Source organism: Aspergillus pseudonomiae (genome assembly GCF_009193645.1).
Source record: "Aspergillus pseudonomiae strain CBS 119388 unplaced genomic scaffold BDV37scaffold_3, whole genome shotgun sequence".
In the NCBI taxonomy this organism is placed as follows: domain Eukaryota; kingdom Fungi; phylum Ascomycota; class Eurotiomycetes; order Eurotiales; family Aspergillaceae; genus Aspergillus; species Aspergillus pseudonomiae.
The window spans coordinates 586,477-614,314 of record NW_022475995.1 but is presented as its reverse complement, the minus strand read 5'-3'; the positions used below and the strand labels follow the sequence as shown (position 1 = coordinate 614,314).

The window sequence follows — 27,838 nt, the reverse complement described above, 5'->3', positions numbered from 1 at the left end:
CTTCTCTACTATCTCAATCCTATTACCTTGAAGCTGTTGATAAGGCACCCAATCTACTGTAGTACAGATAATACCTATATGTGGCCAGCAACACTGCTAAATATTGTAGAAGCTCAACACTCCAATGTAACTGAATAACAAATTTTCAGCCTGATTCTATACTTGGTGAACGACTGGAACCAGGGCAAATATTCCATGTACTACTAAAATCCATATGAATCAAGGATCAACTCGATTTCATGGCCCGTGCCATTCCGTACCAGTCTTTCCTCCTTTTCCTCACAAATTATCCGTACAGCGTAATTGATTGGATAATAGACCGCGAACTCTCTTCCAGGTCTCTAGTTTAAAGAACAGCCAGGCTACGGCTACAGTGTCTCTGTAATATCAAAACAAGGTCAGTGTGAAGGACAAGTTCCCTTTTGCTCTGACAAAGACAGTGAACCAGCTCTGGCATAATGTGGGGTTGTTCCCACAGTTTGAGGTGGGTTAACATTGGGGAATCTATCGCGTTTAACTCAGACGTTGGAAAATAGCGTGTAGCTTATCTACATAGCCGATGCATCATCCCAATGGAGTGGCGAGGGGGACTAATAAGTAATGTTAGGTTGATTTATTCAAAGGATGTAATCAAAGAAGTCTTTTGCTGCCGTCCTAAATAGGGTACATTGGTCTACCAAGCTGGTAGTGTAAGTTTGCATTGTCTGATTAGAAGGTGCTAATGTTGATGGCTGATTTAACCTGGTTGTGAAATAGAGTCGAAATATGATTGTTGATAACCAGGGCTTGTATGCATGCTAAGTAGGAAGTGATTCATAGAAGAAGTACGCTAGCTGATAAATTGTGAACAAGCCGGTAGGTGCCAGAACTGATTTCTCCCGTAATATAGATGAGATTAACTCGGAATGCTGTAACTGTGTGTTTTGCCGAGGTGACGAAACCAAACTGATAAATCGATAAGGGCTTAAGACAATGGCGCATGCAACTACGCTGCGCGGTAAGACGGCTAATATTTATAGATGAAACATGGCGCTTTTCATCTTCACTCTAAGCCCTTAGTTGGTACACTCTTTTGTCCAGTCATCTATTTAAACTGACGATATGGACTCTTTTTTCTTCGCTGTTCATTGATCCAAACATTCTGACTTCGACATGGCGCCAAAAAAAGGGGAAGGACCAGAAAGTTCCTTATCATGATTTGATACGAGCGGCGAAAGGGCCTTTCGAACTTTTAACGCCCTGAACCACGCCATGAAAGACCTACTCATGTGTCTTACGTCGATCAACCTCCCAGTGTTCAGTACCTATGCATTATTAGTGGCTGGTGAATTTTGTTTTAGTAGAGACTTCAAAATCTATACTGGTGATCAGCACGTCAGACTCGAGCTCCGTTAGTCAAAGTCTTACATCTTAGAGCGGGGACAACTTCCGAACCATCAAGACTCTCGGGCCGGCAACCGGACCGCCATAATTGGGGTAATAGTTGAAGATGAGTTAGCGGGGTATCTGATAAGCTCCTAGACTTGTCGGAGTGTCGCCGAGATGGGGTCAATAATAAAAGGGTTGCGCCACCCCTCAGAGGGATCTTCATCGACTCTTCCTTGTCAATCTTTATACTTCTCCCGTGGTTATAAACACTCATCGATCAAGAACGCCGAAATGGGTGTAAACCGTCGTCCTCCACCAGCATATACTGCTCCGCCAGAATCTACAGTCCATGCTTCTTCCGAAGTCTACAGAGCCATCTCAAACACAGCCTCAGACGCCTCTCAGAGAACCCTAGAGACATCTTTCACAATTCGTCCATGCTCTGGACAAGCATGGGTTGTACCGGCTGGCCATGTTTGTCGTCTGACTACCCCAAAGGGCCCTCAAGTGGGTGATCTGAACATATGGAATGCAAACAATCCCAGAGAGCGACTTTGGGCAGCGCGCACCCGTCAAATTCATGCCTCCCACGTATCTGTTGGAGACCGTCTTTGGTCCAATCTTCCATACCTCCGGCCGCTCGTTACCATCACAGGTGATTCACTCGGAGGTGGACAGTTGCATGAAGTGCTTGATGCAGAGGGTAAACGGACAAAGGGCTTTGGAACGACTCAATGGGGAGGACGAGTCCATGATCTTCTGGGTACCCGATGCGATCCCTATGTGAATTTGCTGATGGGTGGCGAGTCATTCGACTTCCATTGTCATTCGAATCTGACCCGCTCTGTACTCCCGTACGGATTGACAGAGCTTGATGTGCACGACGTTCTGAATGTGTTCCAGGTTACTGGGCTGGATGAAGAAGGCAAATACTTCATGGAAACTTCCCCGGCGAGGCCAGGAGAGTATTTCGAGTTCTTCGCTGAGGTCGATGTTTTGTGTGCACTCTCGGCGTGTCCTGGTGGTATGTGTCTCTTGTGGCTTTAGTGGATCAAAGAGTCGTAGGATGCTAATGACCGTGCTTAGGTGATTTGTCCAACTGGGGTTGGGAGGAAAAAGGTGAAAACATGGGAGCCACTACCCGTCCGCTCGGGGTGGAAGTGTACAAATTGACTGACCCCAAGGTCCTGGAGGATTGGAAGGCGCCCGAACCTCCTAAGTACCGTGGAATGCATGGGTTGATGATGCCACCGCGTGAAAACGATGGATCAGGCTACGTGGGGTTGTAGTAGTACCAGCCATTCGACGCGGTGTGGTACAGAAGCATCTGTCTGACAGAAGGCTATACAGTGTCTTTTTGTAATTGGTAAAACCTTCAGTGATAAGGGTGACACAAGTAGTATGCACCTGATACTATGTTGGCCAGAATCCAACCGATCCCGCTGTATGTACATACATTGAGAGCGCGGTATTCTCGCTCAGGTCCAGCACGTGGCTGTTGACATCTCACTTGCGTCACTCCATTATCTTGCAGGATAGATAGCCTTAGCAAATTTGATTGAATAACCCCAGCATTGTACCTAGCTTTTGGGGTGGAAATTATCGCGAGGTTGATTTGGCTATTGGTGGTGATAAATCCCGCAGACGGGCTGAGTCCCCCGTTGGCCAGAACATCAATCCATGTAGAACGAAGATCCCTGCAGTGTAATTACCTTATCGCCATTATACGAACGGCTGTCATATTAGGCTTAGCTTGCAGCGAGTTCCTAGAGATAAAGATATCGCCTCCATATGCATATAAGGCTGGCTTGGTCGATTACTCTCTTGAGCAGCATATGTTGTGATTTACTATAGCAGACGTTGCCTGGTACTCACTCATATCCCTTTGGAAAGACGTTAAACTAGAGTTCGGGTAAAACCTTTGTCGAACAAATCTAGTATTCCCGTGCAAAAAGAACAGATGTATGTCAGTCACTATCTTACTCTCTCCTAACAATACTCTCCCCACCTCTTCAACAATAATACTTGCTTGTTAACATAACCTCACTGCCAGCCAGTCGAGATATCGATAAGAGCAATAATCTCTTTCTAATCTAACGAATAGCCGCTCCCTACACTGGGATGGACGAGAACCGAGATTTCAAAACAGGCGCTATAGTACAGAAGAGTCTGGAAAATGATACGCAGCAACCACACGATGACGTATACAATGTCCGGCCCTGGAATACTCCTTTGGATAGACTCCAGAGTGCGGTAAGCACACTAGGCGAGGCCGATGAGGACCCCGGCCTACGCAGGCCAGGAGATTACAAACAACCTCAGGTACGAGACACACGGGGGGAATTGGCCACCATACTAAGCATCCACAGGCTTTCGGAGGAAGAATGCTGCTCTGGCTCGCCTATCAGTCAATTGGTGTTATATACGGAGACATTGGTACCAGTCCTCTTTATGTTTACTCGTCAACATTCAGTGAGGCACCCTCCCGTCAAGACCTCATCGGGGTGCTCTCCATAATTATCTGGAGCTTGATCATGATGGTGACGGTCAAGTATGTTTTGGTTATTCTTCGAGCAGATAATGATGGCGAAGGAGGTACATTCAGCACATATTCCTTGCTGAGTCGTTATGTGAGACTCCCTAGGATTGCATTCCCATTAGTAGACACTGACCCTCGCATCCCTAGATGAACATTACCCACCGTGACCCAAGAGAGGCTTCTCTTGTCCAAATGAAAAGATACTTGACGGATGACCTTGAACCAACAAGCAGGCATGTGCGCCATCGACTTGAGTCAAGCAGCATTGCCAAACGCCTCCTCAAAGTCATGGGAGTATTGGCGGTTACCATGGTCATTGCAGATGGTCTCCTTACCCCAGCTCAATCAGTGCTAGGTGCTGTTCAAGGGATTGAAGTAGTATCGCCCAACATTTCGAAAGGCACCATCATCGGAGTTACCGATGCTATCCTGGTCGTGCTGTTCCTAATTCAACCGCTTGGCATTACCAAGCTTACATTTGCCTTTGCACCTATTGTCATCATATGGCTCGGTTTCAACGCTGCTTTTGGCATATATAACCTTGCAAATTATGACGCTGGTGTCTTCATAGCATTCAACCCTGGGTACGCCTTCAGTTTCCTGGCCCGAAATGGCGAGGAAGGTTGGAGGATGCTTAGTGGAACGTTGCTCGCTTTCACTGGTGTTGAGGCTCTCTTCGCAGATATCGGAGCCTTCAGCAGAAGAGCCATACAGATCAGCTGGCTAGGCTGCGCCTTTCCATGCTTACTCTTGGCTTATATCGGACAAGCAGCGTATATAAGCGTACATCCGGAGGCATATTCGAATCCTTTTTTTAAAGCTGCACCACCGGGCACGGTCTATCCTGCGTTAGTCATTGCAATTCTAGCTGCTGTTGTTGCCTCTCAGGCCATTATAACAGCAACCTTTCAGGTAAGACGATAACCGGTTTTTTCAAAGCCTGTCGCTAACCCTCCCACCAGCTCCTTACGCAAGTGATGAAACTGTCGTACTTTCCGCAGATTAAAGTCATCCATACCTCCGACATCTTTCATGGCCAGCTTTACATCCCAATAGCGAATTGGCTTCTTATGGTTGGTACAATACTTATAGCTTCCATCTACAACAATGTACGTCTTGGTGCCCCATGGTCAAATACCAAAGCTGACTAGGTGTAGACGACATCTCTGGGTAACGCATACGGTGTCTGTGTCATGTTTGTGACGTTCTTTGATACATGTATGGTCTCATTAGCAGCTATGTTTGTGTGGCGCATTAGCCCATTTATCGTGCTCTTGCCCTGGCTCATAATTGCGTGTCTGGACGGTGCATATCTCTCTTCTGTTCTCATGAAAGTTCCCACAGGCGCCTGGTTCACCCTCGCACTTGCTACAGTGTTAGCCATCCTATTTCTCATATGGAGATTTGGGAAAGAGCAGCAATGGCTGGCCGAGGCTGAAGATCGGTTTCCCACCTCACACTTCGTCTCCAAAGATCCAGATGGACAAATACGCCTTACGGATAGATATGGAGGTAACGCCTTGAGTATAACAAAAGGCCTCGGGATCTTTTTTGACAAAGCAGGGGAGACCACCCCAATTGTGTTCAGTCAGTTTATTCTCAAGCTTACTACCATGCCTGCTGTGATAATCTTCTTTCATCTACGCCCAATCGAAACACCGTCGGTGCCAGTGGAAGATCGCTATACTGTTTCCAGCCTTGCGATCCCGAATTGCTACCGTCTTGTTGTTCGCTATGGCTACAACGACGAGATCATCACGCCTAATTTGGCAAACACCATTACTCAGCAGGTTCGCAGGTACTTGATTGCGAGAGCTTGTGATCAAGCCGATCTATCCACATGCACACCTGACACAATCACCAACAAGAGTCATGCTAGCTCTGTACAACGGTCTACAACATCTGCAACGGGGGAGTCTTCCACGGCAGACGGAGGGCGATACGATGCTTCATTGGCAAAACTCGAAGACGCGTACAGCCATAGAGTCATTTATATCACCGGTAAGGAGCAAATGAAGATCAAGAAGAGTAGGAATTACTTTCGGAAAATAGTCTTGTGGATCTTTTTGTGGATCCGTGAAAATACAAGGGCGAAAATTGCATCTCTTGGATTAGAAACGGAAAAGGTTATTGAAGTTGGCTTTCTCAAAGATATATAGTTGGCGTCGAGATTAGTGGAGCTAGGCGATTTGTTGGCAACAGAGGGTGATACCAGGAATGCAACATATGCATCTTCATTTCAAAATGGTATAGTAAACTCTGCAACAATCTCAAATAGTCGCATAAGGGCTTGCAGCAGCGCACAGCCTTGTTGCCTTACAGTGAACGCTGATGACGTAGGGTCAAGGAATCCTATTTGTTGAGGCCAGAATACTCAGGGTTGAACAGGGCGGTACCTGAGGCGGTGAAGCGTGCCTAGGAAGTGGACGGAATATCCACCACGTGACCTGCCCCGCCTAAGGCCACTCATCGTCACCGTCATAGTCCGCCATGATACCCCACCCCTCCGTCATGCATGTCACTGAGGAGTTGTACAAAGACACTGCCACAGGCGATCCAAAGCCACAAGAGATATGGAATACTATAGATAAACCTATTGATGTAGAGCTCTGACGACACCGTGAAGTTAAATAGAGACTTGAAACAATAAATACTACGGAAATGACGGAGTAGGAAACTTTGTCACGAGGGGAATGGTCCAAATGGCGGGATTCCAAGGAACTGGGAAGCCTGCGGACTAAGGCAACAGGTTGTCCTTCCGCGCTATCGGGTGGAAGTCACATTTCTCCCCTTATCAGTGGTGATATTGACTCAAACCCCCGCAAGGTGGTATAAAGTCTCCCGGTGTCCCACCCTGTCAACGGTTTGTTTCTCCTACTACCCTCCAACTGACAACCCCCTAAACAAACTACCTTACCTGTCCACTTCAGACTCTCGTTCATTGAGATCGTCACACTACCTTCCAATATACACACGTAAAAATGCCTCTCTACAACGTTTGTTATACCTATCTTATCGTCTTGCGTTTCTCGATGCTCATTGGTATATCTCTCTAGGTCACACTCAAGAAGGACTCTCCCCCTGCTGAATTGGAGAAGTGAGTTGCCCTATAGTTGAGCTTCAAAACTGAATAGCCACTGACATCGCACCTTCGCTACAAGAGCCAAGGAGAAGGTCAGAGAACAAGGAGGAACCATCAAACACGAGTACACTCTGATCAAGGGTTTCACGTAAGGCAGCCATCCACTATAACGCCGCCCCACAACATCAGCGATCAGCCTAACTGACAGTTACTAGTGTCGAGTACCCCGCGGACCATGTCAGCACTCTTGAGTCTAGTGACCATATCCACGTCGAACAAGATGGCGAAATGAGAATTCAGTAATGGAAATACGCATCGACTCCGGGGCAGAGTACGATGCCGTCACTGCTAGCGACAAGCAGCGGAACTAGCTATAGCTAAAATCGACACTGACTTGGGGAGGTTGCGGTTCAATGGTGGCTGTACGAATTACGAATATTCTAGTCTAGCGTTCCAAGAGAATGTTCCTCATGAGTACTGGGACTGCTGTGCGGAAAGCTGGACTCATCCGAAACTACTCTCTTGTTCAATTATGACTTAAAATCATCAAACTTTCAGTTCAACCTTTGTAACGGCTGTTCTTTGTTCCCAACACGGTGTCATCTATCTACCGACCAGGCATCAAAGATATGCCCAAGAGACAATGACCTCATCATACATGAAAGCAACCAACCAAGGCAAGCCAAGGATATGTACATATATACGATAAGCGTGAGGGACTGGCTCATACGCGTTCTGATGCAGCCTCACTGATCCGATGTAAGGGTCTGTAGTTCGCATCCGCATCCTGTTCTCTCTGCGGCTTTTTGGATCGCCACTCTTTGTAACCCCTTTCGTCTACCGTATATACCTCTGAAGATCCTTCGAGCAATGAAGGGATAGGTATAGGACATATTTGTTTTCCCTTCCTACACAGTACATAGTTAACTAGTTCCTCTGGCACATTTGACTAAGCATCCCCCACTTCACTCACTTCACCTAATTTGTATTAGCGTCATTCCACGTGAGGATTACCCTTTTGAGTGGTATGATGACGAAAGTCACTTGATACATGACATGAATTAATGCTGAGCTAGTCACAGGATGGCTATTGCTAAAGATGGCCTTAACCAATGCTCTCGCACGGACAGCGAGCTGCAGCGTCCGACTTCGGTTTCGTCTAATCCATAATGTTCAGAAGGCACGTCAATTCTCTGTGTCACCGCCTCCCCAGGTTGCAACATCAACTCAGCAACCGTTCGCCTACGGGGCAAATGATGAAGTCACACGTCTTGCGGCGAGCCGTCGTCGGCCATTGACTCTCGCGGATCTACTGAAGTACGTTTGGTGTGGGGGATATAGTATGTCTTAACTTATATTCGCAGGGGTTACTGACCGCAGTCTCTCTAGACACGGCCGTCCGCCGTTAGCGAAAGATGCTCTCCTCGCATCGGCCAATTTTACTCTTTCACTTCTTCCTGCTCGACTTGCATCTCGAATCGAAGCTCTACGGAACCTCCCTTTTATCATTGTTTCGAATCCGCATGTCTCGAAGATATATAATAACTACCTTCACTCCTTGTCCACACTTCTCCCTTACCAGCAACGACAAATCACAACACTCGAGGAAGAAAAACACTTTGCAGAGGTCTTGGCGGATCTAGTCCACACTCATACAGATACAATTCCCATTCTTGCGCGTGGATTTCTGGAGTGTCGCCGATATATCGATCCGACGGAGGTGACTCGATTCCTAGATACCCACCTGCGGGCACGTATCGGCACTCGGCTGATAGCTGAGCAACACTTGGCGCTGCATTTTGCTTCACAACCGATTAGTGATGATGGCAACCCACCGAAGGACACATCCCCATCGAACTATATCGGTGTCATCGACACTGCCCTGCAACCAGCGCGCATTGTCAAGTTCTGTGAGGACTTTGTTGGAGAGATTTGCGAACTGAAATATGGGGTCCGCCCACGACTCACGGTCGACGGGCAACCGGATGCCACCTTTGCGCATGTTCCTGTACATGTGGAATACATTCTCACAGAACTGCTGAAGAACGCATTCAGAGCCGTGGTTGAAGCTGGGAACGAACGCGAACCTGTTGAGGTGACCATCGCTGCTGCGCCTGACGTTCCAAGAAACCATGTGCGTGGGCCGTACTCCGTGTCGGTGGGAACTGATCCCATTCATCCCAACTCGGATGTCGGGTTCGAGATGGACTCCGTTGTGGGAACCGCAGATGCGAACGAATCAATCAAATTGTCGTCTCCTTCCACGCAAAGCATTACAATCAGAATCCGCGATCGCGGTGGTGGAATCCCTCCCGAGATTCTGCCAAATATTTGGTCTTACAGTTTCACCACTTTCTCTGATCTTGACTTGCAGAGCTCAGAGAATGGGAATATGGATGCCCTGAATGCCATGTCCTCAAGCAGTGGCCATTTGAGTAGCATCGCAGGACTCGGATACGGATTGCCGCTGAGTAGGGCATATGCTGAATACTTTGGTGGCAGTATCGCCGTACAGAGCCTCTGGGGGTGGGGGACGGACGTGTATCTGACTCTGCAAGGAGTTGGTAAGGTCGGTTGATGGACAATAGGATAATGTAGCGTCTTTGGGCTTCCCAATGCCCGCTGACAAGACTAGATAAAGCACCCGTAACTGGCATACACAGTAGATCACGTTGCAGATACTATTTACTTGAGATTGAACCTTCTATATAGCTATAAAATAACATTTACACCCTGCCACTGTCAGTACCTACTGGTATATCATGTCTAAAGCCTTGGGCCTGACGACCCTTGGAGCCAAAACAAATCGACAAACTCCGAGATATCCGTCCCATCGTCTTCAACAGCAGCCAGAATTCTAGCGATATGTGCATCCGAGAACATCAAACGCATGTTTCTCATGAATTTGTCCCGCACAGCAGCAGAAGTTTCGGGATTCCTGACATGGCCAATTGGATACTCTACCAGCACCTCTGGCAGCAGAGTGCCATCAAATAAACACACCTTCAGACCCGACCCAACACTCTTCTTCTCCAGATCTAGATAATCAGCTGTCAACCGATCATCTGGCACAACAACCACCCTCTCCCGCAAGCCCTCCAACTTCTCACTCTTCACCCAGCAACTCTCATCCAGATAATCTCCCACCTCAGGCACGCCCCCCTTCAGCAGCGTCAAAGCAACAACAAACTGCATACAATGGTCCCTCTCGGCCGCGTTCCCCAACGGCCCCCGTTTATTGATAATAAGATCCGCCGCCCTAGTCGTCCTTATCTCAATACTTTCCACATCACCCACACCATACCCCATCCCCAAAAGCCGTCCCCGCTGAACCAAAACCGCCTCAACAGCCGTAATCCCATGCCCCTCAACCGGCATAACCTTATACAAAACATTCCTAACCGTCCAATCGCCAAACTCCCTGATGAACTCGAACTCCCGGCCCCCAAAATCCCGCTGATAAAAACCCCACGGCACCGCAGTCAGCACAGAAGGAACACCAACTTGCCCAGCCCGAACCAGCAACGCCAAATGCACCGCCCGCATGCATGCACCGCCCGCCGCCCATCCTTTCCGGGGGACTGTGTTCTCCGCGCTGCGGTAGAGCCGGCTCGGATGGCCGTCCATCCAGACGTGCGAGATAGTAGCCATGGTTTGGGACTCGGTTTGGCCAAGGAGCCAGGAGACGACGGCCGCAGATGCGAGCTTGACGAGGATGACGTGGTCTGTGCCGTGGGCGTTGAAGGCGTTGCTTTGCGCGTAGATGCCTTGGATTTCGTACGCTTTGATGAGGGCCGTGAGGAGGGTGTGCATTGTCAAAGGAGGGCCTTTGTGGGTTGTTTTATTGGTTCGACAGAACCAGTCTGCTACGGACAGGATGGAGGCTAGGTTATCTGACGGAATCCGTCATCATCATCAAACAGGAACTCATCCACAACTCCTCAAACAAAGGAAAAGTAGAACGTGAGAAAAAAATACCAGAAGGATGTGCCCACTCCCTCCCCCCAAGCGCATCATTATGATCCAAATACCTTATCAGAACACCCAAATCGAACGCCCCCTTCACCGGATCCAATTGGTATCTCGTACCCGGCACCCTGAACCCATCGGGAACGATTGTGCCTGGGACGCACGGGCCAAGGAGTTTCTGCGCTTCGGTGCTTTTCGAGGCTGTCTCGATTGCGCAGCCTAGTGCGTCGAGAAGGGCAGTGCGGGCCGAGGTGTAAGCTGTTGGGTTGGTGATGGTGTGGTTGTAGAGGTAGGTTGATAGGGATTGGATTGGGGGGTCGTAGGGGTGTGTCATCTTTGTGGGAGTTTGGTTTGGGTGATATTGGGGATGTGTGTGTGGAAGAGAGTTGTAGTTGGGGAGGGTATGAGGATATGAGGGGACGGGGCATTTTTTGTGGTAGGATTTGGGTTGAGTTGGTTGTGTTACTTTGGGAAGTATATGGATGATAGAAATAAATGGACACAAGGGTTCCACTGGATGAAGGATATTATAAAAAGACAATGAGGATAAAAAGCGGAGCAAAAGAGAATGTAGTAACTATCTTGAATATATTAAACGAGCAAGTAAAAAGTGGAAATCTGTCCCATATCGACTGGACCATCACCGTATCACTCAGAGACCGCCTGCACCACTCAAGCTCAAGAGACTCGAAATAGGAGTTGCCCCCGGGAAGAAACTGGTGGGCATGGGTGGAATCGTAAAGGAAGTGGTGGGCGGAGGATTTGACGTAAAATCACCGGGCATACGCGTAGCGGAATAAGACCTGGGGTTATTCATGTCAACAAAGCTGCTAAGGCTTCAGGGGAGGGATATTGGACGTACGGCGTCGCAGTCACAGTAACGGCTGTAGTGTAGGTTGTTAGATCATCGGTATCTTTCGCTTCTTGTAGACAGGCACCGGTGCCGTACGCATTGGCACAGGACCAGTTGACGTAGTCTCCGTCCTCTGTCCACAAATTGACGTTGTCGAGGGTGATGTCGTAGCAAGGGACGTCCTCGTCACACTCAATTCGGATCGCCGGTCGGCTGTTAGCGACATTTTCGCCGTACCAGTTCTAAGGAAACGATGTCAGGACTCTGTTTTGGTGCTCACGATAGACATTCACTTACGCGGAAAGTCAGATTCTGAATTTGGACGCCTGTAGAGCCCACGTCCTTTCCCCAAGCCTCATTCACAGCGAGTGGGTAAGGGCCTCCGTGTACGATGACATTCTCCCAGACAATGTTCTTGACTATTCCATCGCCGTTGTGGGTCTTCAAATAACAGGCATCCGCCTGGTTCATGTAAAGGTTTCGGTAGTGAATATTGGTAATGTTGGTGCCGGTACCCAGAGAGCCAATGGCGGTTCCTCCGCTCAGATTGCAGTAGATGTTCTCGATGCGAAAGTCCGAGGCCGGCGATTTAACAGTTACACACTCATCGCCATTGGTAACCTCAATATCATGGACCCATACGTTCTGGCCCCATATATCGAATGCGTCCGTCATACCTAGGTCAGCGATTCCTCGAACAAGAAGATTGTAGATCTCCCCATTGGAAACGGTATCAAAGACGAAGTAATACGCAGGGGAATCAATCGCAGCAAAACCATGGATCGAGAAGTCACTGACATCCTGGAATCGGAAGAGTCGTTCACCGTAGTTCCCATCTTGAAGGTATTCGTACCCGTATCCTTGGACCGCGCCTTGGGAATTACCACTGAAGAACTCGCAGTCATGGCAGTCGCGTACCAGGATCAATTGGTAAGCGCCTTCATGACCGCGCGCTAAAACACCATCCAGCTGGAAGGCAGTGGATTCACCGTGCTTGAGTTCCAGATCCGTCGCAAGCGAATAGTTACCTGGGGGTACGTAAATGAGACCTCCGGAGGAGCAGTTACCCCAGGCATCTAGAATGGCCGGGCCAACGTCGGTTTTGCCATCTGCAACGGCACCATAGTCGGTGATATCACAGGTTTTATTCTTTGCTTTGGTCTGAAAGTCCACGAGAGGCCCGACAGACCCAGAAAGCTGAGCTGACACAAGAGTTGGTGCCCAGAGGGCCAGAGTGTAGAATAGTTTCATTTCCACTATAGAGAAAGCATTCGACTGTCCGGCAATAGACGAGACGAGGTACCAGGACGATATCCTTCATTTATATCTCCAAGATTCCACGGCCCCATGTCTGTTCTCCCGATATGGCACTATTTTGAGACTAGTCATCCTGCTGGGTCTACTGTACACATCGGCGGACAATCTAAGAGTTTGACAGACAGCTTCAAATATATTAGATAGATCCTAATTAGAAAAGATATCGGCAATCCATTCCTTCGGACGGTAATTTCGCCGAGTGTGGTGGGCTGAGCTTGATCGCAGTTCGCAAGTTATTCATCAGTCTGAAACAGGGGTAGCGGAGTTGGTTCTTCGCTTGCAGAGTGGACGACACTTTGAGTAGATCAATGCCTTTTCCTGATTAGAGGCATAGTAAGCTTGTGGGGTTTTGGGATAAATCAATTAAATGCAAAATAAAGAGTAGGGGCTCCAACTTAGCCTCTTCTTACCTTTTCGTGCCTTAGCACCGTACGGAGCAGTACTCCGTACGGTGGAGACAATTAGTATAATTAGAGACTCTTTACCGAAAGCTTAGCATTTTACTGTGTACACTTCGGAGTAACCCACGCAGGTTTTTAATAGCGCTCTACCCCGCCGTAGTACTGGATATGAGAGCAGTTCACTGGTGCAAATAAAGCTCCGTGTTTACACAAGTAGTGTTCGGGCTGTAGACTTTCCCATCAGTTAGACCAAACGAGGACCCCTGTCGGATGTCTTCCGCATCGATAGTCTACTTAGGTGTCAATAGGTCCACGAACCGCTGCTAGGACCTGTTGTTGGAAGGAACACGTTTTGGGGCCTCCTAGTCGATACTTTTATGACTAACTTGGAGTAAATGTAAGATAGTGATCCTCTTGATGTGCTTGAATAAAAGGTAGTGGATCGTATTTGTGGTCCCTTAGAACTAAACAGGCCTCGTCAGAGAACTCATCTTTGACCTGATCAAGCATCCAATACCACCAAAATGTGTCATTGGGGCTCGACTGCTGTGCATGGCCGTTGAAGTCTTGGAGACGGTTTTTGTTTTCTTTCTTTGTGTGAGTGTGTGAGTGTGTGAGATTAAAGCTATGTTTTCTTCGACATTATGTGTCGTGAAAGCTCCCAGAAGAGGTATGTCGAATTAATCTAATACAGAACTCATTATTCATATCACATCAGGTGCCGAATTTATATCCGAATAAAATCCAAGGTATCAAAACCCGCCAGCTCCTCGTACTCTCTGTACAGCCCCAACCACCCCTTTGGCCCAGCTGAAACGCCCTGGATTGACACCAATTGACCCGTCTGGGATCTTACCAGTGGAGGCGTCATGCCAGCATCCATCTTCCGGACTCACTGCACCATAAAGAGCTGTGTTCTGGTTTTGGTTGATCGTCTCAAGCCATGAACGGCAGATGATTGGGGAGTCAATTAGGACGTTAACTTCCTGGCTGTGGTAGAACGATTGAGTATCAAGGTTCCCATTCCCTAATTTCTGTTAGCCGAGGATCGAAGAGCTAAAATGACAAGAATCATACCTTGGATAGCTACTTTGCCGTCGATGATCATGAGTTTGATGTGACAGCTGCGACGCTTGAACTTATTATGGATCGGCTTTGTCTGGTCCTTACCCACATAGTTATATATACGTAGTCGTGAGCGTTCGTCCTGTTTCTCAAGGTAGCTATATAATCGATTAGAAACCATCTCATTCGTCCCGTTTTGGAAGGGAAGTAGTTGTCCAGCGTCGTTGTAGCCCAGACATAGGTAGCATGTAACAACGACCCCGCGACGGACAGCTCCCAGTAATGGCTCGAGGAGAGGCTCTGCATTCATATTCGGGGTCTGGATGAAAATGGAGTGTTCTGCATTTTGAATTGCCGAGAGAAAGGCGGCATTTTGAGGGGTATATATGCTGGTGTGGTTCGGGGCTAGAGATCGTAAGTATAGGAACTCATCAGATATCTTTAGAGTGGTGCATACCTCCCCAGGGCTCCCTGTTTACTAGGGCCATTGGACATGCTTCATGAGGTGGGGAGATGGTATACGGTATCATCGGAGTATTTTGATCAACGTCTGGAGCGTCACCGGTTGTATTCGGCTGCGTAGTTGTGTCTGTATGAACCATTAAACTACATTTTCATAAATGGGGAAGAACGTAAAAGATACATACTCAGGTGGCGAGTGACCGGAGCCGTTCTAGACTCGCCAGGCCTAGGCTTGAGGGTACCGTTGACGCGCCGTGCTTCATTCCTAATGCCAAGGTCATAGTGTTGATCTAATGTGGTATGCTCGGGCAAAGACAAGCCCTGGGCTTCCTCTTGGCGGCTTACGTCCATGAGCGAAAGGCTTGGAATCGGAGCACTCGCAGCGGGAGACGACAACATTGGAAAGGGCGTATTGAAGTGCTTTCCCCATGAGATCAATGCGGTGTCATAGAAAGCGTCCACAATTGGTCCTTCAAGCCTAACCATCATCTCTAGGTTGTCATTATCCTGTACGTTACTGCTTTGCAGCAGGGCGATCCTCCGATCAATAACCATGAACTTAGCATGGAACGTTCCGAATATAGGACGGTGGTAATTGACAACCTGCAGATCGATGTTGGGAATTTCCTCAGCTGGAGGGAGTTGAACTTTCTCACTTGTGTATTTCTTTTCTGGCACTTCTAAGCGATTCTCATAGGCTTGTCGAGGATCACCGCGGTCATAGATCATCTTTACCACTACCTTAGTGCCGCGTTCACCGGCTCGGTTTGACAACTCGCGGAAGGCGTTGGTCACCAGGGTCGAAGCGTCGGAATAGATCCAGAAGTTTGTCCCGAGAAATACTTCGGTCTCAGCCCGTGCGATACAATTAGCCATATGTCGGCACAAGTCCGGCAACGGAGCCACAATGGTTAAAGGTGCGATCCCATGACTACCCATTAATGGCGGAGAGACAACCCCCGCCATTGGGTTCCTTTCTAAGGTGCACAGTGCGTCGTGATATATCTATATCACGGTCAGGTACTGTGTGCTTCATTCATAACTAAAGCACTCGAACTGACCTTGAGGAATAGATTGCTCGGTTTCGTTGGACCCCAATTGCCACACTCAAGAGCCTTTTGTAGACAGTCATGGCCATCTACGCCGTCCTCCACCTCTGACGCGTCCTCTTTGGCATGATCGTTGCTATAAAGTTTGTGAAACACCTTGGTTGGGGCTTGATTTGGATCTCGTGCAAGTTCGGAGCTCACAGTTTTGCTGCTGTGACATAGCTGATAAACTCTTTCTGGAAGCATGTCGGCGCAGGTACGATTGAGACTCTTAGGTTGGCGGGTGAACCAGATTATTATCGAAGTCAAGCAAATAGAAAACAGAGTACTGGACACTTTGACCAGCGACCCAACCATGGATTGGCCAAGAAGACCAACTGATATACGCTCTCCAGCCATGCTCTTCAGCAATGACGTAGACTTAGCCCCATAAGGCTGAGGGGAGGGGAGTGTTTGATGCTTGTGGTACGGGTTCCTATGAAGAGGGAGTGGAGACAGGCAGCTGAATGATAAGCATGTTCAATGGGTATAAATTAATATATTTCCAATGCAAGCTGCTGAACCTTTGTGACAGATGACGCCAGTCTTGTCGAGTGAGAAGCATGCGAATGTGGTTGCCTGAGGACCGACGTCATCGGTGCCTGGGGGACCACGAGAACTTGATTTGGACATTAGGGCAACGTTAACATCCAAGGGGATGGCTTTGTGAGGTCTAGAATTCCTTCGTTACTTGTTAGAAGCCTGATATTGACAGGGCCTATATTCTTTGCCAAGAAAACAATTCTGCAGGTACACATGGGGGTCATAAATTCAGGCGTATAATATATTTATATAAATTTCGCCCCATACCAGTTTGGCCTGTCCTTCGGAACCTTTGCGTGAACCTCCGATGGCACGACCAAAAAGGTTAAGGCAATGCGACAGCCAATGTACCAACCCCGCATCGGAAATGTTGCGATGCTGCAATGCTGCCGTGCTTGCTTGAAGCTTGTCCCGGTTATTCTTCACCATCGGTGTGAAGTCCGAAGGCGGGGATTGTACCAACCGTTTCTAGCCAGGAATATTTGTAAGCTCCACCCTAATAGCTCTAGTAGGAAGCTGTATTCTGATTACCACTACATGATCTATATCGTTTGATCAGTAGAATCACATAATAAAAAAAATCTTTTGATATTTCAAAGCTTTTCGAGCACTATATAAAACTCTATCATAAAATAGATTCTCATTAATAATTACATGACGCGGGCCCTAGATCTATAGTTAACCTGGTCAGGAAATTACCGTAGCGGGTTCCCCATACTACGTGCTCTAATCCATATCTATATGTTTCAAACTATGCCGAAAGATCAGATTGTAGATAATTCTGAATCTACAGTTCAGAAGCTCTGGATAGCACCCCTATAGTATACCGCCGTTACACTCGTCTGGACTTCATAGGTAGAGCAACACTGCGTACCTTGCTTGGAACCATATCTGAGCGTATACAAGATGTTTTGAAATATATAATGTATCATACGGTATTTATAAATAACTAGCGCATCCTTTTGGACCGAATCCGACCGATCAGCCAGCGTGGAGAAATGGTACTGTTGCTGGAAGTACGTTTCCTCTCCTATAAAAAGCAGCCCATCTTCAACTTCAACGAGCATCTGAAGTATTGTACACCTCTATCTTCTCTTCCCCTTGTATCTTATTTGCACAGAGTCTACTCTTGTGTAGTGTCGATACAATCATGTGTGTATTTCCAGTCAATGTCACTTCGCCTTGAGATTAGTTGACTATAGTATTGCATTGATAACTAACCTACAATCGCAAGGGTCTATACTGCGTCTTTTGCCTTTTTCGAGGCTCTGTGGGAGGTACGAACTTGACGCCCCCAAACCTCACTATCTCATACTGACTAAATCTCTTAGGCTGGGGTCACTCATGTCTTCGCCAATCTAGGGTCCGATCATCCCTCCATCTTGGAGGCCATGGTGAAGGGCCAGAAAGAGAAGCCCGATGAATTCCCCAAAGTTATTACGTGTCCTAACGAGGTGAGTAAAGAAGCTTACAAATAGCATCGAGTTGCCCCTCAGTTACTTTGGGCTTCAGGAATCCCCATCTCTGGCTAACCCCACATTTACCCCACTCCATAGATGGTAGCCCTTTCCATGGCAGATGGCTACGCTCGATTGACCGGCAAACCGCAATGCGTTATTGTTCATGTTGATGTGGGCACACAAGGATTAGCAGCAGCCGTACATAATGCCTCCTGTGGACGCGCCCCAGTCTTGATCTTTGCTGGCCTCTCTCCCTTCACCATCGAAGGGGAGATGCGCGGCTCTCGTACCGAGTACATTCACTGGATTCAAGATGTTCCGGATCAGAAGCAGATTGTTTCTCAATACTGTCGCTATTCTGGAGAGATCCGTTCTGGGAAAAATGTGAAGCAAATTGTCAATCGCGCCCTTCAATTTGCGATGAGTGATCCCAAGGGCCCAGTATACTTGGCTGGTGCTCGTGAGGTAATGGAAGAGGAGATCGAGCCATATAAAGTCAACCAAAGTGTTTGGGGTGCTGTCGCACCGTCTGCATTGCCAGCTGAGGGGGTTGAGCTGATCGCATCGGAACTCGCTGCCGCCAAGGAGCCTCTAGTGATTGTGGGTTATTCCGGTCGTGAGACCAGGGGAGTGGAGGAGCTGGTTAAACTCGCAGACACCTTCAAGGGAGTCCGAGTATTGGACACCGGTGGATGTGACATGTGCTTCCCTAGTGACCACCCAGCATGGCTGGGGCTGCGATATGGCATCCACGAGGCAATCAAAACGGCAGATGTTATCCTTGTTGCCGACTGTGATGTGCCATGGGTTCCGACCCAGTGCAAACCGTCTGATTCCGCTAAGATCATCCATGTAGATGTTGATCCGCTCAAACAGCAAATGCCGGTCTTTTATCTCCCTTCAATGGCTACGTATCGTGCAGAATCGGCAACGGCATTTAGACAGATCAATGAGTACGTTGCCGCTAACAACTCACTAACACAGGCGCTGAACTCCGAAGAACAAACATCTCTTGGTAAGCGTCGTGAGGAGGGATATAAGCAGATCCGACAAGGGATAACAGACCTTGCTGTTGTACCATCGGGAGGTGGTAACACGGATCTCAACGTGTCTTACATGATCAGCCAGGTTCGGGAGACTTGCCCGGCAGACACTATCTGGGCTATCGAGGCTGTAACCCTCACCCCATTTGTAGCTGACCAAATCGCTGCCACCTTGCCCAAGTCATGGATCAACTGTGGTGGCGGTGGACTTGGTTGGTCCGGTGGGGGTGCTCTCGGTATCAAGTTGGCCACTGATCATGAAAGCGGCGGTACGAACAAGGGCAAATTTGTCTGCCAGATTGTGGGCGATGGCACGTACCTCTTTTCCGTGCCGGGTTCCGTCTACTGGATCTCAAGACGCTATAACATCCCTATTCTTACTATTGTCCTGAACAACAAGGGCTGGAACGCTCCCAGGCGGAGTATGCTTCTCGTTCATCCCGAGGGTGACGGCTCGCGCGCGACTAACGAGGACCTCAACATCTCATTTGCCCCTACCCCTGATTACCCAGGCATTGCGAAGGCTGCTGCGGGAGGCGAGATTTGGGCTGGCACTGCAGCTACTGTTTCTGAGCTTGCCAAGTTGCTACCCGAGGCTATCAAAACTGTACAGAATGGAACCACCGCTGTCTTGGAGGTTCAGTTAGACGGTACAGTCGGCAAACATGTCAACAAGAACTGATACTTCCCCTTGGGATGAAACAGGGGAAAGCGGGATATACCATTACTCGCTTTTGCTTCCTATCTTTTGTTAATTACAGAATTAGAGTAGAAACCCAATATCTAATTCTAGACTCACATATAGAAATTCTGTTTCTACTTTTTAGTAGTAAGAGGTATACAGTGCCATCATATATATTGCTAATTAGGGATCCATTGAACGACCTAGAACAACAATACGCTTCATAAATCAGAATAAGCATTATCCAATCTCGAAAATCTCTGTAGAAGAGTCAGATTGGCTCTCGCATAAAAAGTCCGTGATAGACGGGCCCAAGTACAACCAAACGCATGTAAAAGTGCACCAATAATCCAGCCGCGCATATTGCTACGCGAGCTCAACTGAAGCTAGGCGCCTTTCCAGAAAATCGAAGATAACTTGATGCAACCTGAAGAAGGAACCTTGATGGCAATGCGTGTCGCCACCTTCATCAGCTCCGAGACTGACGAACTCATACTCGCATTTCAAGTGGTTGCAAAGCAACTCCGGCTGACCTTTTAGGAAGTGGTCATTTTCTGCGTCGAGAACCAGGCACGGACTCACAATCTTCTGAGCCAGGCCTTCTAGTGTATACAGATTGACTGTACGCATCAGCTCCGCCTCTGATGCCACCCCGAAAGTCCATTTACCGTTCCTCAGGGCCCACCGAACACCCGTATCTAGAGACTGCGCAAAGCCGAAAATGAAATTGGATACCCCATCATATTCTTTTTGGACAAGTGTTTGCACAAAGGATGGCTGGTTAGCTCGGAATGAAGACCCAAAGTCATATACTCCATCATCCAAGACAATGGCTTGGGCTCGATGTTCCTGCGTGGCTGCTCGTGCCACCAGGTATCCGCCCATGCTCCAGCCGAAAATTGCTATGGCATTGGGATCGACGTCCTTGTGGGTCAAAGCAAAGTCAACCACGGGAGTTAACACCTTCTCCCAGTCAGGACGGAAGTAGAGGTGCTGTCGTCGTACAGCTGCACCTTGACCGGGCCCATCGAAGGCGAGAAAGTTGTATCCTCTTGCTAGAGCTGCAGCTCCAATTGCAAACCAGGCTTCGCTCGCAGTTGAGTCATAGCCACCATTGAAGATAATGGTGCGTCGTGGATTGGCTGTACCCGTTGGGCTGACAAAATATCCAGGGAGTGTTGTCCCTTGGTAGGGAATCTTGATCGATTCATAGGCATATGTAGACAGCTTCATTGCCTCATCAAAGGCCTCCTCCGATCTTTCAAACACAATCTGTGCCATTTCATCGTTGTCATAGTTATCGCGACGGAAGAACTCAGCGGTTCTATAGTAATTTGAGGCGCGTAGATATCCCTCATAGGCACTGACTGTGTTGTTCACCGATGCTGATTGTGAGGCGTTGGAAAATGCTCGGTCGGCTGCCCTTTTCCACTCGACCAGCCAGTCATCTTCGTTTCCTGCTCGGATTTTGGAGATAATAGCTATCACCTCCCCGAGATCTGCTCCACCATAATTACTGTACCCTGCGGCCCGCAGAGTTTCATAACTGAAACACGCGTTGGACTTGAAAAAATGGTTGATAAGCATCGTCGCCAGAACTATTGACTAATAGCAGACGATTTCACGTATTCTGGTAAAGCAAATACAGACTTGTCAGACATAAATGTGGGAAATCTCCTTCGAAAAGATGCTCTTAGGGAAGAACTCTGACAACTTATCATATGATATGAGTCGGTCCGAGTCACTCAGAACACTAAATCGGACCGACTATCCTCATCTTGCATGTCTACCCTATTCGGTCCGATAAGTAACGCTAACAAGGAACAGATTTTTACGACCAGTTGAGATTAGTGCTAGTTGTAGAGTGTTGATTTATAAGCCAATGATGCATGAATTTGTGGTTTAAAGATAGGTGCTGGCTGGGCTTGTCACTATGAATATTAATACGTCTACATTTTTCAAAGTTCGAATACTAGTAGGACTGAAGGATCTCTCATTGTCGCTCTACCCTGCCTTTTTGAATAATCTGCACAGTCTGTAGATTGGCCCAGAAAGGTTATAATACCTTGTTAACTCAAATCCCTCATGCCAACGGAAGACGGTACTCCACGTAGTTCATATCTAGAACATGACTCCGATCCCAGCAACACCATCGACAGGAGAGCCTCTGTGGAGATTATCCAATGGGATGAAGACGACCCGGCACATCCTGTCAAGAGAAGTCTAATGAGAAGATGGCTGACTGTTGTTATCATATCTCTTTGCTCACTTTGTGTGTGAGTATCCCGAATTTGATGAACACTCCGGTACTTGTCGAACTGACATTGTGGTAGTGCTTGCACATCTTCCATATATACTACGACCTACGATCAACTTCTACATGAATTCCATTGTTCACAAGAGGTTGCAACACTAGGGCTATCACTTTTTGTCTTCGGCATGGGTAAGTCAGTCGCATTTCCACTGATTGCCAGTTATAGATCAAGAGACTAAGATTGCCTTTGCTTAGGGTTTGGCCCGTTGATATTAGGCCCTCTATCCGAGGTATGAAACATAGAATCTTGTGGGGTTTCTAATAATAAAGACTGACCAATGCACAGCTGTACGGACGGAGAGTCATCTTTCTGAGCTCCTTCACATTCTTCCTTATCTGGCTGGTACCATGTGCAGTCGCGAGAAACATACAAACGCTACTCATTTCTCGGTTCTTCAATGGCTTTGCAGGAAGTGCCTTCCTCAGCGTTGCTGGAGGTGCGGTTGGAGACATGTTTCCTCGGCATCAGTTGGCTGCTCCTATGATGATATATACTGCAAGTCCCTTTGTTGGACCTGAGCTTGGGCCTCTGTAAGTGTCTCTTGGAAATCTCCTTGCTATGTATACATGCACTTACGAAATATTGGTTCCTCCTTCACAGAGTAGGTGGCTTTATAAACCAGTATACAAATTGGTATGTACAAAGAGGCAGTCTCCTAGAGCTGTGAGTGACAATTGCATTCTGACACAAAGCATACAGGCGCTGGACATTTTATACTTTACTGATATGGGCCGCCACAATGCTAGTTTCGATATACTTTTTTGTGCCCGAGACCCATCATCCAGCGTTGGTTAATTGTCCCCCAATCAGCTTGACATGCCTAACATAGTTCGCCAGACTTCTAACGAGGAAGGCACGAGAAATTAGAAAGAAGACTGGAAACCCATGGCCTTTAGGACCAAGCGAGAATAGTAACGTGCCTGTGAGCGCGCTCATCCTTCGTTCCATCGTCCGGCCAGTCATGCTTCTGACGTTGGAGCCCATGTGCCTGAATCTGTGTATATACTCTGCACTGTTGCTGGGCATACTTTATCTCTTCTTCGGCGCATTTCAGATGGTTTTCCAGTCTGTGTATGGATTCGAGTTATGGCAGCGAGGCCTCACTTTCCTAGGTCTTCTCGTCGGAATGGTGTTAGCCATTCTCTCCGACCCATTTTGGCATCGGAACTACAAGCGCCTTGAAAAGAATCATCATATTCAAAATCCGGAAGCCTCCGGGTTCGAACCGGAATGGAGACTTCCTCCAGGTACCACTTTTCCTTGACCTCCTAATTCTTCCACCATATACTAATCTGAGATAAATGCAGCTATAGCAGGGGCACCATTAGTAACAATCGGGCTGTTCATATTCTCATGGACAATTTACCCAGGTATTCACTGGATAGTGCCAATGATCGGAAGTGCGCTTTTCGGAGCTGGGTAAGTAGACCCAACAACTTGGATGTCAATGAACTTCATCAAGACTAGAAGTCAACCCTGGAGTGGAACTCCATGATAAAGAAAGCTATGTCTAACCGTAATGGAACAGGACAATTCTCGTTTTTTCTGGGATTTTCACCTTCCTCGTCGAAGCCTACCCTCGTTACGCTGCCAGCGCCTTGGCGGCAAACAGTTTTACTAGATCGACATTTGCAGGAGCTTTCCCTCTGTTCGGGACTCAGAGTGAGTTTGGATACCTGCTAATATTGATGACTGATGAGGGAGTAAAACTTACCTTGGCTTCTTTTTAGTGTACAATAAATTAGGGCTACATTGGGCTTCGTGTCTGCTTGCGTTTCTTACTTTGGCGATGGTGCCGTTTCCGTAAGTTGTTCTTCTTTTCTAGCCATCGCCTGGGAAGTTGTTCTTGGAACTGATAAATTTGCGGGTGACAGGTATATTTTCTACAGGTACGGGGCTCGAATTAGGAAGAAGAGCAGGTTTACTTCTTAGTCGACTACTCTTAATGTCTGTTCTACCCGCAATTACTTAGCTATGGTTACTCGGAGTTTCAAGAGATAGTCATGCAATGTGGCGTTTTATCGATCACACGTCCTGATCGTATTGAATGATGTACAACTGGTTGGTTTTAGATTCTTAGAGAAATTCTATATAGAGTCATTGCACTTGGGCCCTTTAGCCCTATATATAATAGCCTCAGCGTGGAGGTCCAACAAATAACTGGTTCCTTTTGTGTTATACTACATTGTACAGAAGTCATTTACACGGGAATAGAGCAAAATAAAGAAAATATCCAACTGTGATTGAATTGTGTACTTTATAAATTGCACAACTACGTAGAGATGGCGTGATTCTCGCGAAGCTGTTTTGTTGGTAGCGGTATGATGACGAGAATCTCCAAAGAGATCGTTTCATTAAGATCCCTCATTGGGAATAATCGGGAGTGTGATATAGTTAACATAATCCGGTCCAAAATGGATGTTGTTTAGACCTTTAAAGACAGCCTCTGACCTAGATGCTAGTTAGAAAACAAGCCATCAATATGCCTTGCGTAGTTGAGGAGAGTCAAACCTGTCAATAGGATCGTCATGACCCCAGATCCCAGTCCCTGCGGTGTCTCCGGAACTCACTTCCAACACAAGCCGACCTCCCGCTTCAACGACAACATTAGTTGGCCAGAGCTCCACATCAACGGCATACACCTCGCCAGGAATTACAGGTAGAACATCCGTGGAGTAGTAGTTGCGATGCGGCAACCAAGGCCGGTGGCGCGGGTGGTGAGGATCAGTCTTGCGGAGGGAAACACGGAGCCAACCCTTGGTCACTGGGACAGGGTCTCCGACAGAGCCTGTGTAGGATATCTCTTCGCAAGATGGTGACATATGGCGTAGACTGAGAAACAAGTCGAGATCTGTGGGCGAATTTCCCCACTGATCTCTGTTGACGGATACGTTAAGATGAGCCACAATGTGTCCAGTGATTTCTGTTTCTTTCTCAAAAGGAGCCGATTTGAAGGTCAGCATGTCAGAGGCTTCTGCCTTACCCAGGGCGCTGTAGGAGAGTTTCTTAGGGACCGTCAGGTGTGGCTGATCGAGGTGTAGCTGACTATCTGCTGTTAAGAAAAACGGGGTGTATTGTGTCCTAGCCAATGGCCATTCCTTCTCTGTACGGCGAAGAAACTTCTTTTCCCCTGCTGGGTTATTGAAGCCCACATTTCCCTTTCGCAGAATCAAATCCACTGGAGGAAGAGCCCCCTTCTTCGTCCATCCCTCTCGATCTTGCCCTTTGAGCCAAGCATCGAGGAAGCTCCTTTGTATCTCTACTTCTTCAGGGTAGTAGAATGGCAGATCATGGCGTCCAGCAATAAATCGGAGATATTTGAATTCGGATCCAGACCAGAGATACCCCATCACATTTCCTCGAAGATGCAGCAGAAGTCCACCGAAATTAGCAACGCTGAGAAGGGGAACTGTGACGTCTTCAAGATTGAAGTTCAGCGGCGAGATCTCTTTGTCATCGCGGTACCGCTGCTCATGCATTACGGCCTTATGACGGTTTGCGTCTAATTCCTCAGCGCTGAGGTCACCTTCAACAGTATCAGGACCCCAGTTGCGCGCCGCTCGCCCCGGAAGCCCATACTGATTCGGCGCGACCTGACGATCGTACCACATGGAAAAGAACTTATTCGAGAGGATGCCGCCATGTCGCAATGACTCGCTGTAGGCGTCAGAAAATCCTTCCCATGGCACTATTGCCGCTAAACCTTTAGGCTGTCGAGCCGCAGCCTGCCACTGTGTGGCAGCATAGTAGCTGACTCCGAGGAGGCCGACCTTCCCAGAGGACCAAGGCTGACTAGCAGCCCATTCGATAGCCTCGCAGAATCCATCAATGGAAGCTGCGGATTTGACGTGTAGCTGTCCTGGAGACTGTCCAATTCCGAACTCATCCACTCGCACGACGATGTAGCCGTGGTCGGTCCAGTATTGGGGTGTAGGCGTCTCCCATGCAGAATGTTTTGTCTGATGAGCTGGATCCACTTCTGCAAAGCTCTTGGGGTTGAACCTGTTATTTCATTCATTAACACCATCTAGTAGTGTTAAATAACTCACGCATTGAAAGCACAGCAGGGAGCGGGAGAAATATTATATTCTTTGAGTATGGACACTTACTGTTCATAAGGGACATCCTTTCCATACGGTCCGTACGTGACAAGAACGGGATATTTGATTCCTTCAGATGTCCCCCGCGGCTTATAGACGTTACAGCGAAGCACTCCTCCAGTTCTCAAAGGGATTGACGCATTTTGCACAAAGATATATGAATGGTTTGTTGAGTCGACCGTTTCAATATCGCGGTAATGGTTGAGCATTTTGATTGTTGTCCAATGTGAAGTAGTTAGAAGTAGCAGATCATATTTTCCCACAGTGAGTGTTACAACACTATATACGAGGCAACAGTGTTAAGTATTCCGGCTAACGGATAGTAACGTCCAACGCTCCGAGTCCGAGTCCGAGTCCGATTCCTCCGAGCCCGACTGCCCCGCCTCCTCGGTTATGTGCACGTTATACATACAGATGAGTGGATCGTCGCTCAGCTAAAAAATCCGCATCCTTCCTGAAAGAGATGTAAGGGCTCGAAGCCTACGAATTGTTCAATTCCAGCCTCCGCGAAAGACAGATTATACCAGGGGTCATCCTGCGCTACACCAGATGGTGTTGTGAAAGACATATCAGCGGTCTCGATATCCGATTGTTCAAAGATACAATTATCGGACATGGTTGCCTGTGGATTTTGCTGCATTGGATCGACTTCCAGAGTTCTCTGGTCACTCACCCACGGATGCTGATGCTCGCCCGCGGGGCCTATCGATGGTACTGATGCTTCGCGAGTGCTTGACTGCTCGTTGTGCACAGAGCCTTCTGGTACATGGTTGGAGAGTTGTGATTTAGGATCTGAAGCGTGAAGTTCGGGAGCTCTGATAGCATGTGGGCTGGCTGATTCATGTGCTCTGTGGCAAGATATATGTAGCTGAAATGCAGCGTCGAGCTTTTCCCACTGCATTCCAAATGGTTAGTACCCCCCAATTCGACCATTTAGGAATATATACTCACAGAAACCTGTAGAGCCCTCCAATAAAATCGAAGTTTGTTGAGTAAGTGAAGGGTGCCCTTCACAGTCGACAATCTACGACTCTCGGAATGTGCTCCGGAGACAAGTCTTCGTGGTGTTTTGTCTTGAAAAGAGACCTCAGTAGCCAAGAAGACAACACCTGTGATGAAAGCACCATATCCTACGAAAGGCGGTAGAAGCGTAATATCACCTTGCCCGTACATGTAAGGAGCTAGTAGAGCTTCGAATAACTCTGCATGTTGTGTAACTGTCTCGGCACTTTGCTTCACAACTTTCGGGTCTATTCTTGGTCCACGGTGTGTACCAGAAAACAAAGGAACAATCATTGAATGCAAAGTGATCTGGCACTGGTGGTAAAGGGCACTGATAAAGAGCACCAGGGGGGTATTCTCCGTGCCCTGGTCGCTTCGAGAGGTTGCTAGATCCCTGTTTGACATTCCGTCCTGAAATATCGACCTTGCCAAGTGAGAGAGTCTTTGTAGCGAATCAAGATTCCGACTAATGCTAGAGGATGTCCAATCGCGGACCAAAAGCTGAACTTTAGCCCTACAGAATAGACAGCATGATGATTTAGCGTCGAA

At 47.9% G+C, this 27,838-nt stretch overlaps 10 protein-coding genes across 10 annotated transcripts; 4 read left to right on the top strand and 6 right to left on the bottom strand.

The window, feature by feature from the left end:
- Nucleotides 1–1,659: 1,659 nt before the first annotated feature.
- Nucleotides 1,660–6,066, top strand: BDV37DRAFT_268013 (potassium transporter-domain-containing protein; the record flags this gene model as incomplete). Its single annotated transcript, XM_032084108.1, has 8 exons — nt 1,660–2,392; nt 2,455–2,587; nt 2,953–3,050; nt 3,473–3,690; nt 3,738–3,998; nt 4,055–4,819; nt 4,909–5,016; nt 5,065–6,066. 8 exons carry the CDS (start codon nt 1,660–1,662, stop codon nt 6,064–6,066), a joined length of 3,318 nt encoding a protein of 1,105 aa, XP_031946643.1.
- An 822-nt stretch (nt 6,067–6,888) lies between these two features.
- On the top strand, nt 6,889–9,567 carry BDV37DRAFT_268012 (alpha-ketoacid dehydrogenase kinase family protein; the record flags this gene model as incomplete). The annotated part of the gene is made up of 7 exons (XM_032084107.1): nt 6,889–6,903; nt 6,964–7,004; nt 7,069–7,137; nt 7,205–7,288; nt 7,655–7,700; nt 8,062–8,306; nt 8,379–9,567. The coding sequence occupies 7 exons, from the start codon at nt 6,889–6,891 to the stop codon at nt 9,565–9,567; spliced, it is 1,689 nt and encodes a 562-aa protein (XP_031946642.1).
- Nucleotides 9,568–9,755: 188 nt separating this feature from the next.
- BDV37DRAFT_278279 (putative 2-methylcitrate dehydratase (PrpD)) lies at nt 9,756–11,292 on the bottom strand (the record flags this gene model as incomplete). Its single annotated transcript, XM_032086010.1, has 2 exons — nt 9,756–10,882; nt 10,968–11,292. The coding sequence occupies 2 exons, from the start codon at nt 11,290–11,292 to the stop codon at nt 9,756–9,758; spliced, it is 1,452 nt and encodes a 483-aa protein (XP_031946641.1).
- A 206-nt stretch (nt 11,293–11,498) lies between these two features.
- On the bottom strand, nt 11,499–13,135 carry BDV37DRAFT_111379 (RGase C). Its single transcript, XM_032078378.1, has 3 exons — nt 12,109–13,135; nt 11,821–12,053; nt 11,499–11,761 (listed from the first exon to the last, which is right to left on the bottom strand). Exons 1-3 carry the CDS (start codon nt 13,060–13,062, stop codon nt 11,611–11,613), a joined length of 1,338 nt encoding a protein of 445 aa, XP_031946640.1. The 5' UTR covers nt 13,063–13,135; the 3' UTR covers nt 11,499–11,610.
- Nucleotides 13,136–14,281: 1,146 nt separating this feature from the next.
- On the bottom strand, nt 14,282–16,351 carry BDV37DRAFT_278277 (IQ calmodulin-binding motif protein; the record flags this gene model as incomplete). The annotated part of the gene is made up of 5 exons (XM_032086009.1): nt 14,282–14,556; nt 14,607–14,999; nt 15,052–15,183; nt 15,242–16,061; nt 16,118–16,351. The coding sequence occupies 5 exons, from the start codon at nt 16,349–16,351 to the stop codon at nt 14,282–14,284; spliced, it is 1,854 nt and encodes a 617-aa protein (XP_031946639.1).
- An 873-nt stretch (nt 16,352–17,224) lies between these two features.
- BDV37DRAFT_268009 (putative thiamine pyrophosphate enzyme) lies at nt 17,225–19,872 on the top strand (the record flags this gene model as incomplete). The annotated part of the gene is made up of 3 exons (XM_032084106.1): nt 17,225–17,236; nt 18,019–18,141; nt 18,244–19,872. 3 exons carry the CDS (start codon nt 17,225–17,227, stop codon nt 19,870–19,872), a joined length of 1,764 nt encoding a protein of 587 aa, XP_031946638.1.
- A 188-nt stretch (nt 19,873–20,060) lies between these two features.
- Nucleotides 20,061–21,522, bottom strand: BDV37DRAFT_237171 (alpha/beta hydrolase family protein). The gene has a single exon (XM_032080696.1). It carries the CDS (start codon nt 21,457–21,459, stop codon nt 20,239–20,241), a length of 1,221 nt encoding a protein of 406 aa, XP_031946637.1. The 5' UTR covers nt 21,460–21,522; the 3' UTR covers nt 20,061–20,238.
- Nucleotides 21,523–21,863: 341 nt separating this feature from the next.
- On the top strand, nt 21,864–24,119 carry BDV37DRAFT_293883 (MFS transporter; the record flags this gene model as incomplete). Its single annotated transcript, XM_032089519.1, has 10 exons — nt 21,864–22,148; nt 22,206–22,315; nt 22,382–22,416; nt 22,473–22,717; nt 22,887–22,973; nt 23,025–23,434; nt 23,495–23,606; nt 23,716–23,849; nt 23,918–23,990; nt 24,062–24,119. The coding sequence occupies exons 1-10, from the start codon at nt 21,958–21,960 to the stop codon at nt 24,117–24,119; spliced, it is 1,455 nt and encodes a 484-aa protein (XP_031946636.1). The 5' UTR covers nt 21,864–21,957.
- Nucleotides 24,120–24,482: 363 nt separating this feature from the next.
- Nucleotides 24,483–26,606, bottom strand: BDV37DRAFT_293880 (CocE/NonD family hydrolase). Its single transcript, XM_032089518.1, has 3 exons — nt 26,297–26,606; nt 24,699–26,189; nt 24,483–24,638 (listed from the first exon to the last, which is right to left on the bottom strand). Exons 1-3 carry the CDS (start codon nt 26,494–26,496, stop codon nt 24,542–24,544), a joined length of 1,788 nt encoding a protein of 595 aa, XP_031946635.1. The 5' UTR covers nt 26,497–26,606; the 3' UTR covers nt 24,483–24,541.
- Nucleotides 26,607–27,833, bottom strand: BDV37DRAFT_111303 (uncharacterized protein). The gene is made up of 2 exons (XM_032078377.1): nt 27,239–27,833; nt 26,607–27,182 (listed from the first exon to the last, which is right to left on the bottom strand). Exons 1-2 carry the CDS (start codon nt 27,692–27,694, stop codon nt 26,718–26,720), a joined length of 921 nt encoding a protein of 306 aa, XP_031946634.1. The 5' UTR covers nt 27,695–27,833; the 3' UTR covers nt 26,607–26,717.
- Nucleotides 27,834–27,838: the final 5 nt, after the last annotated feature.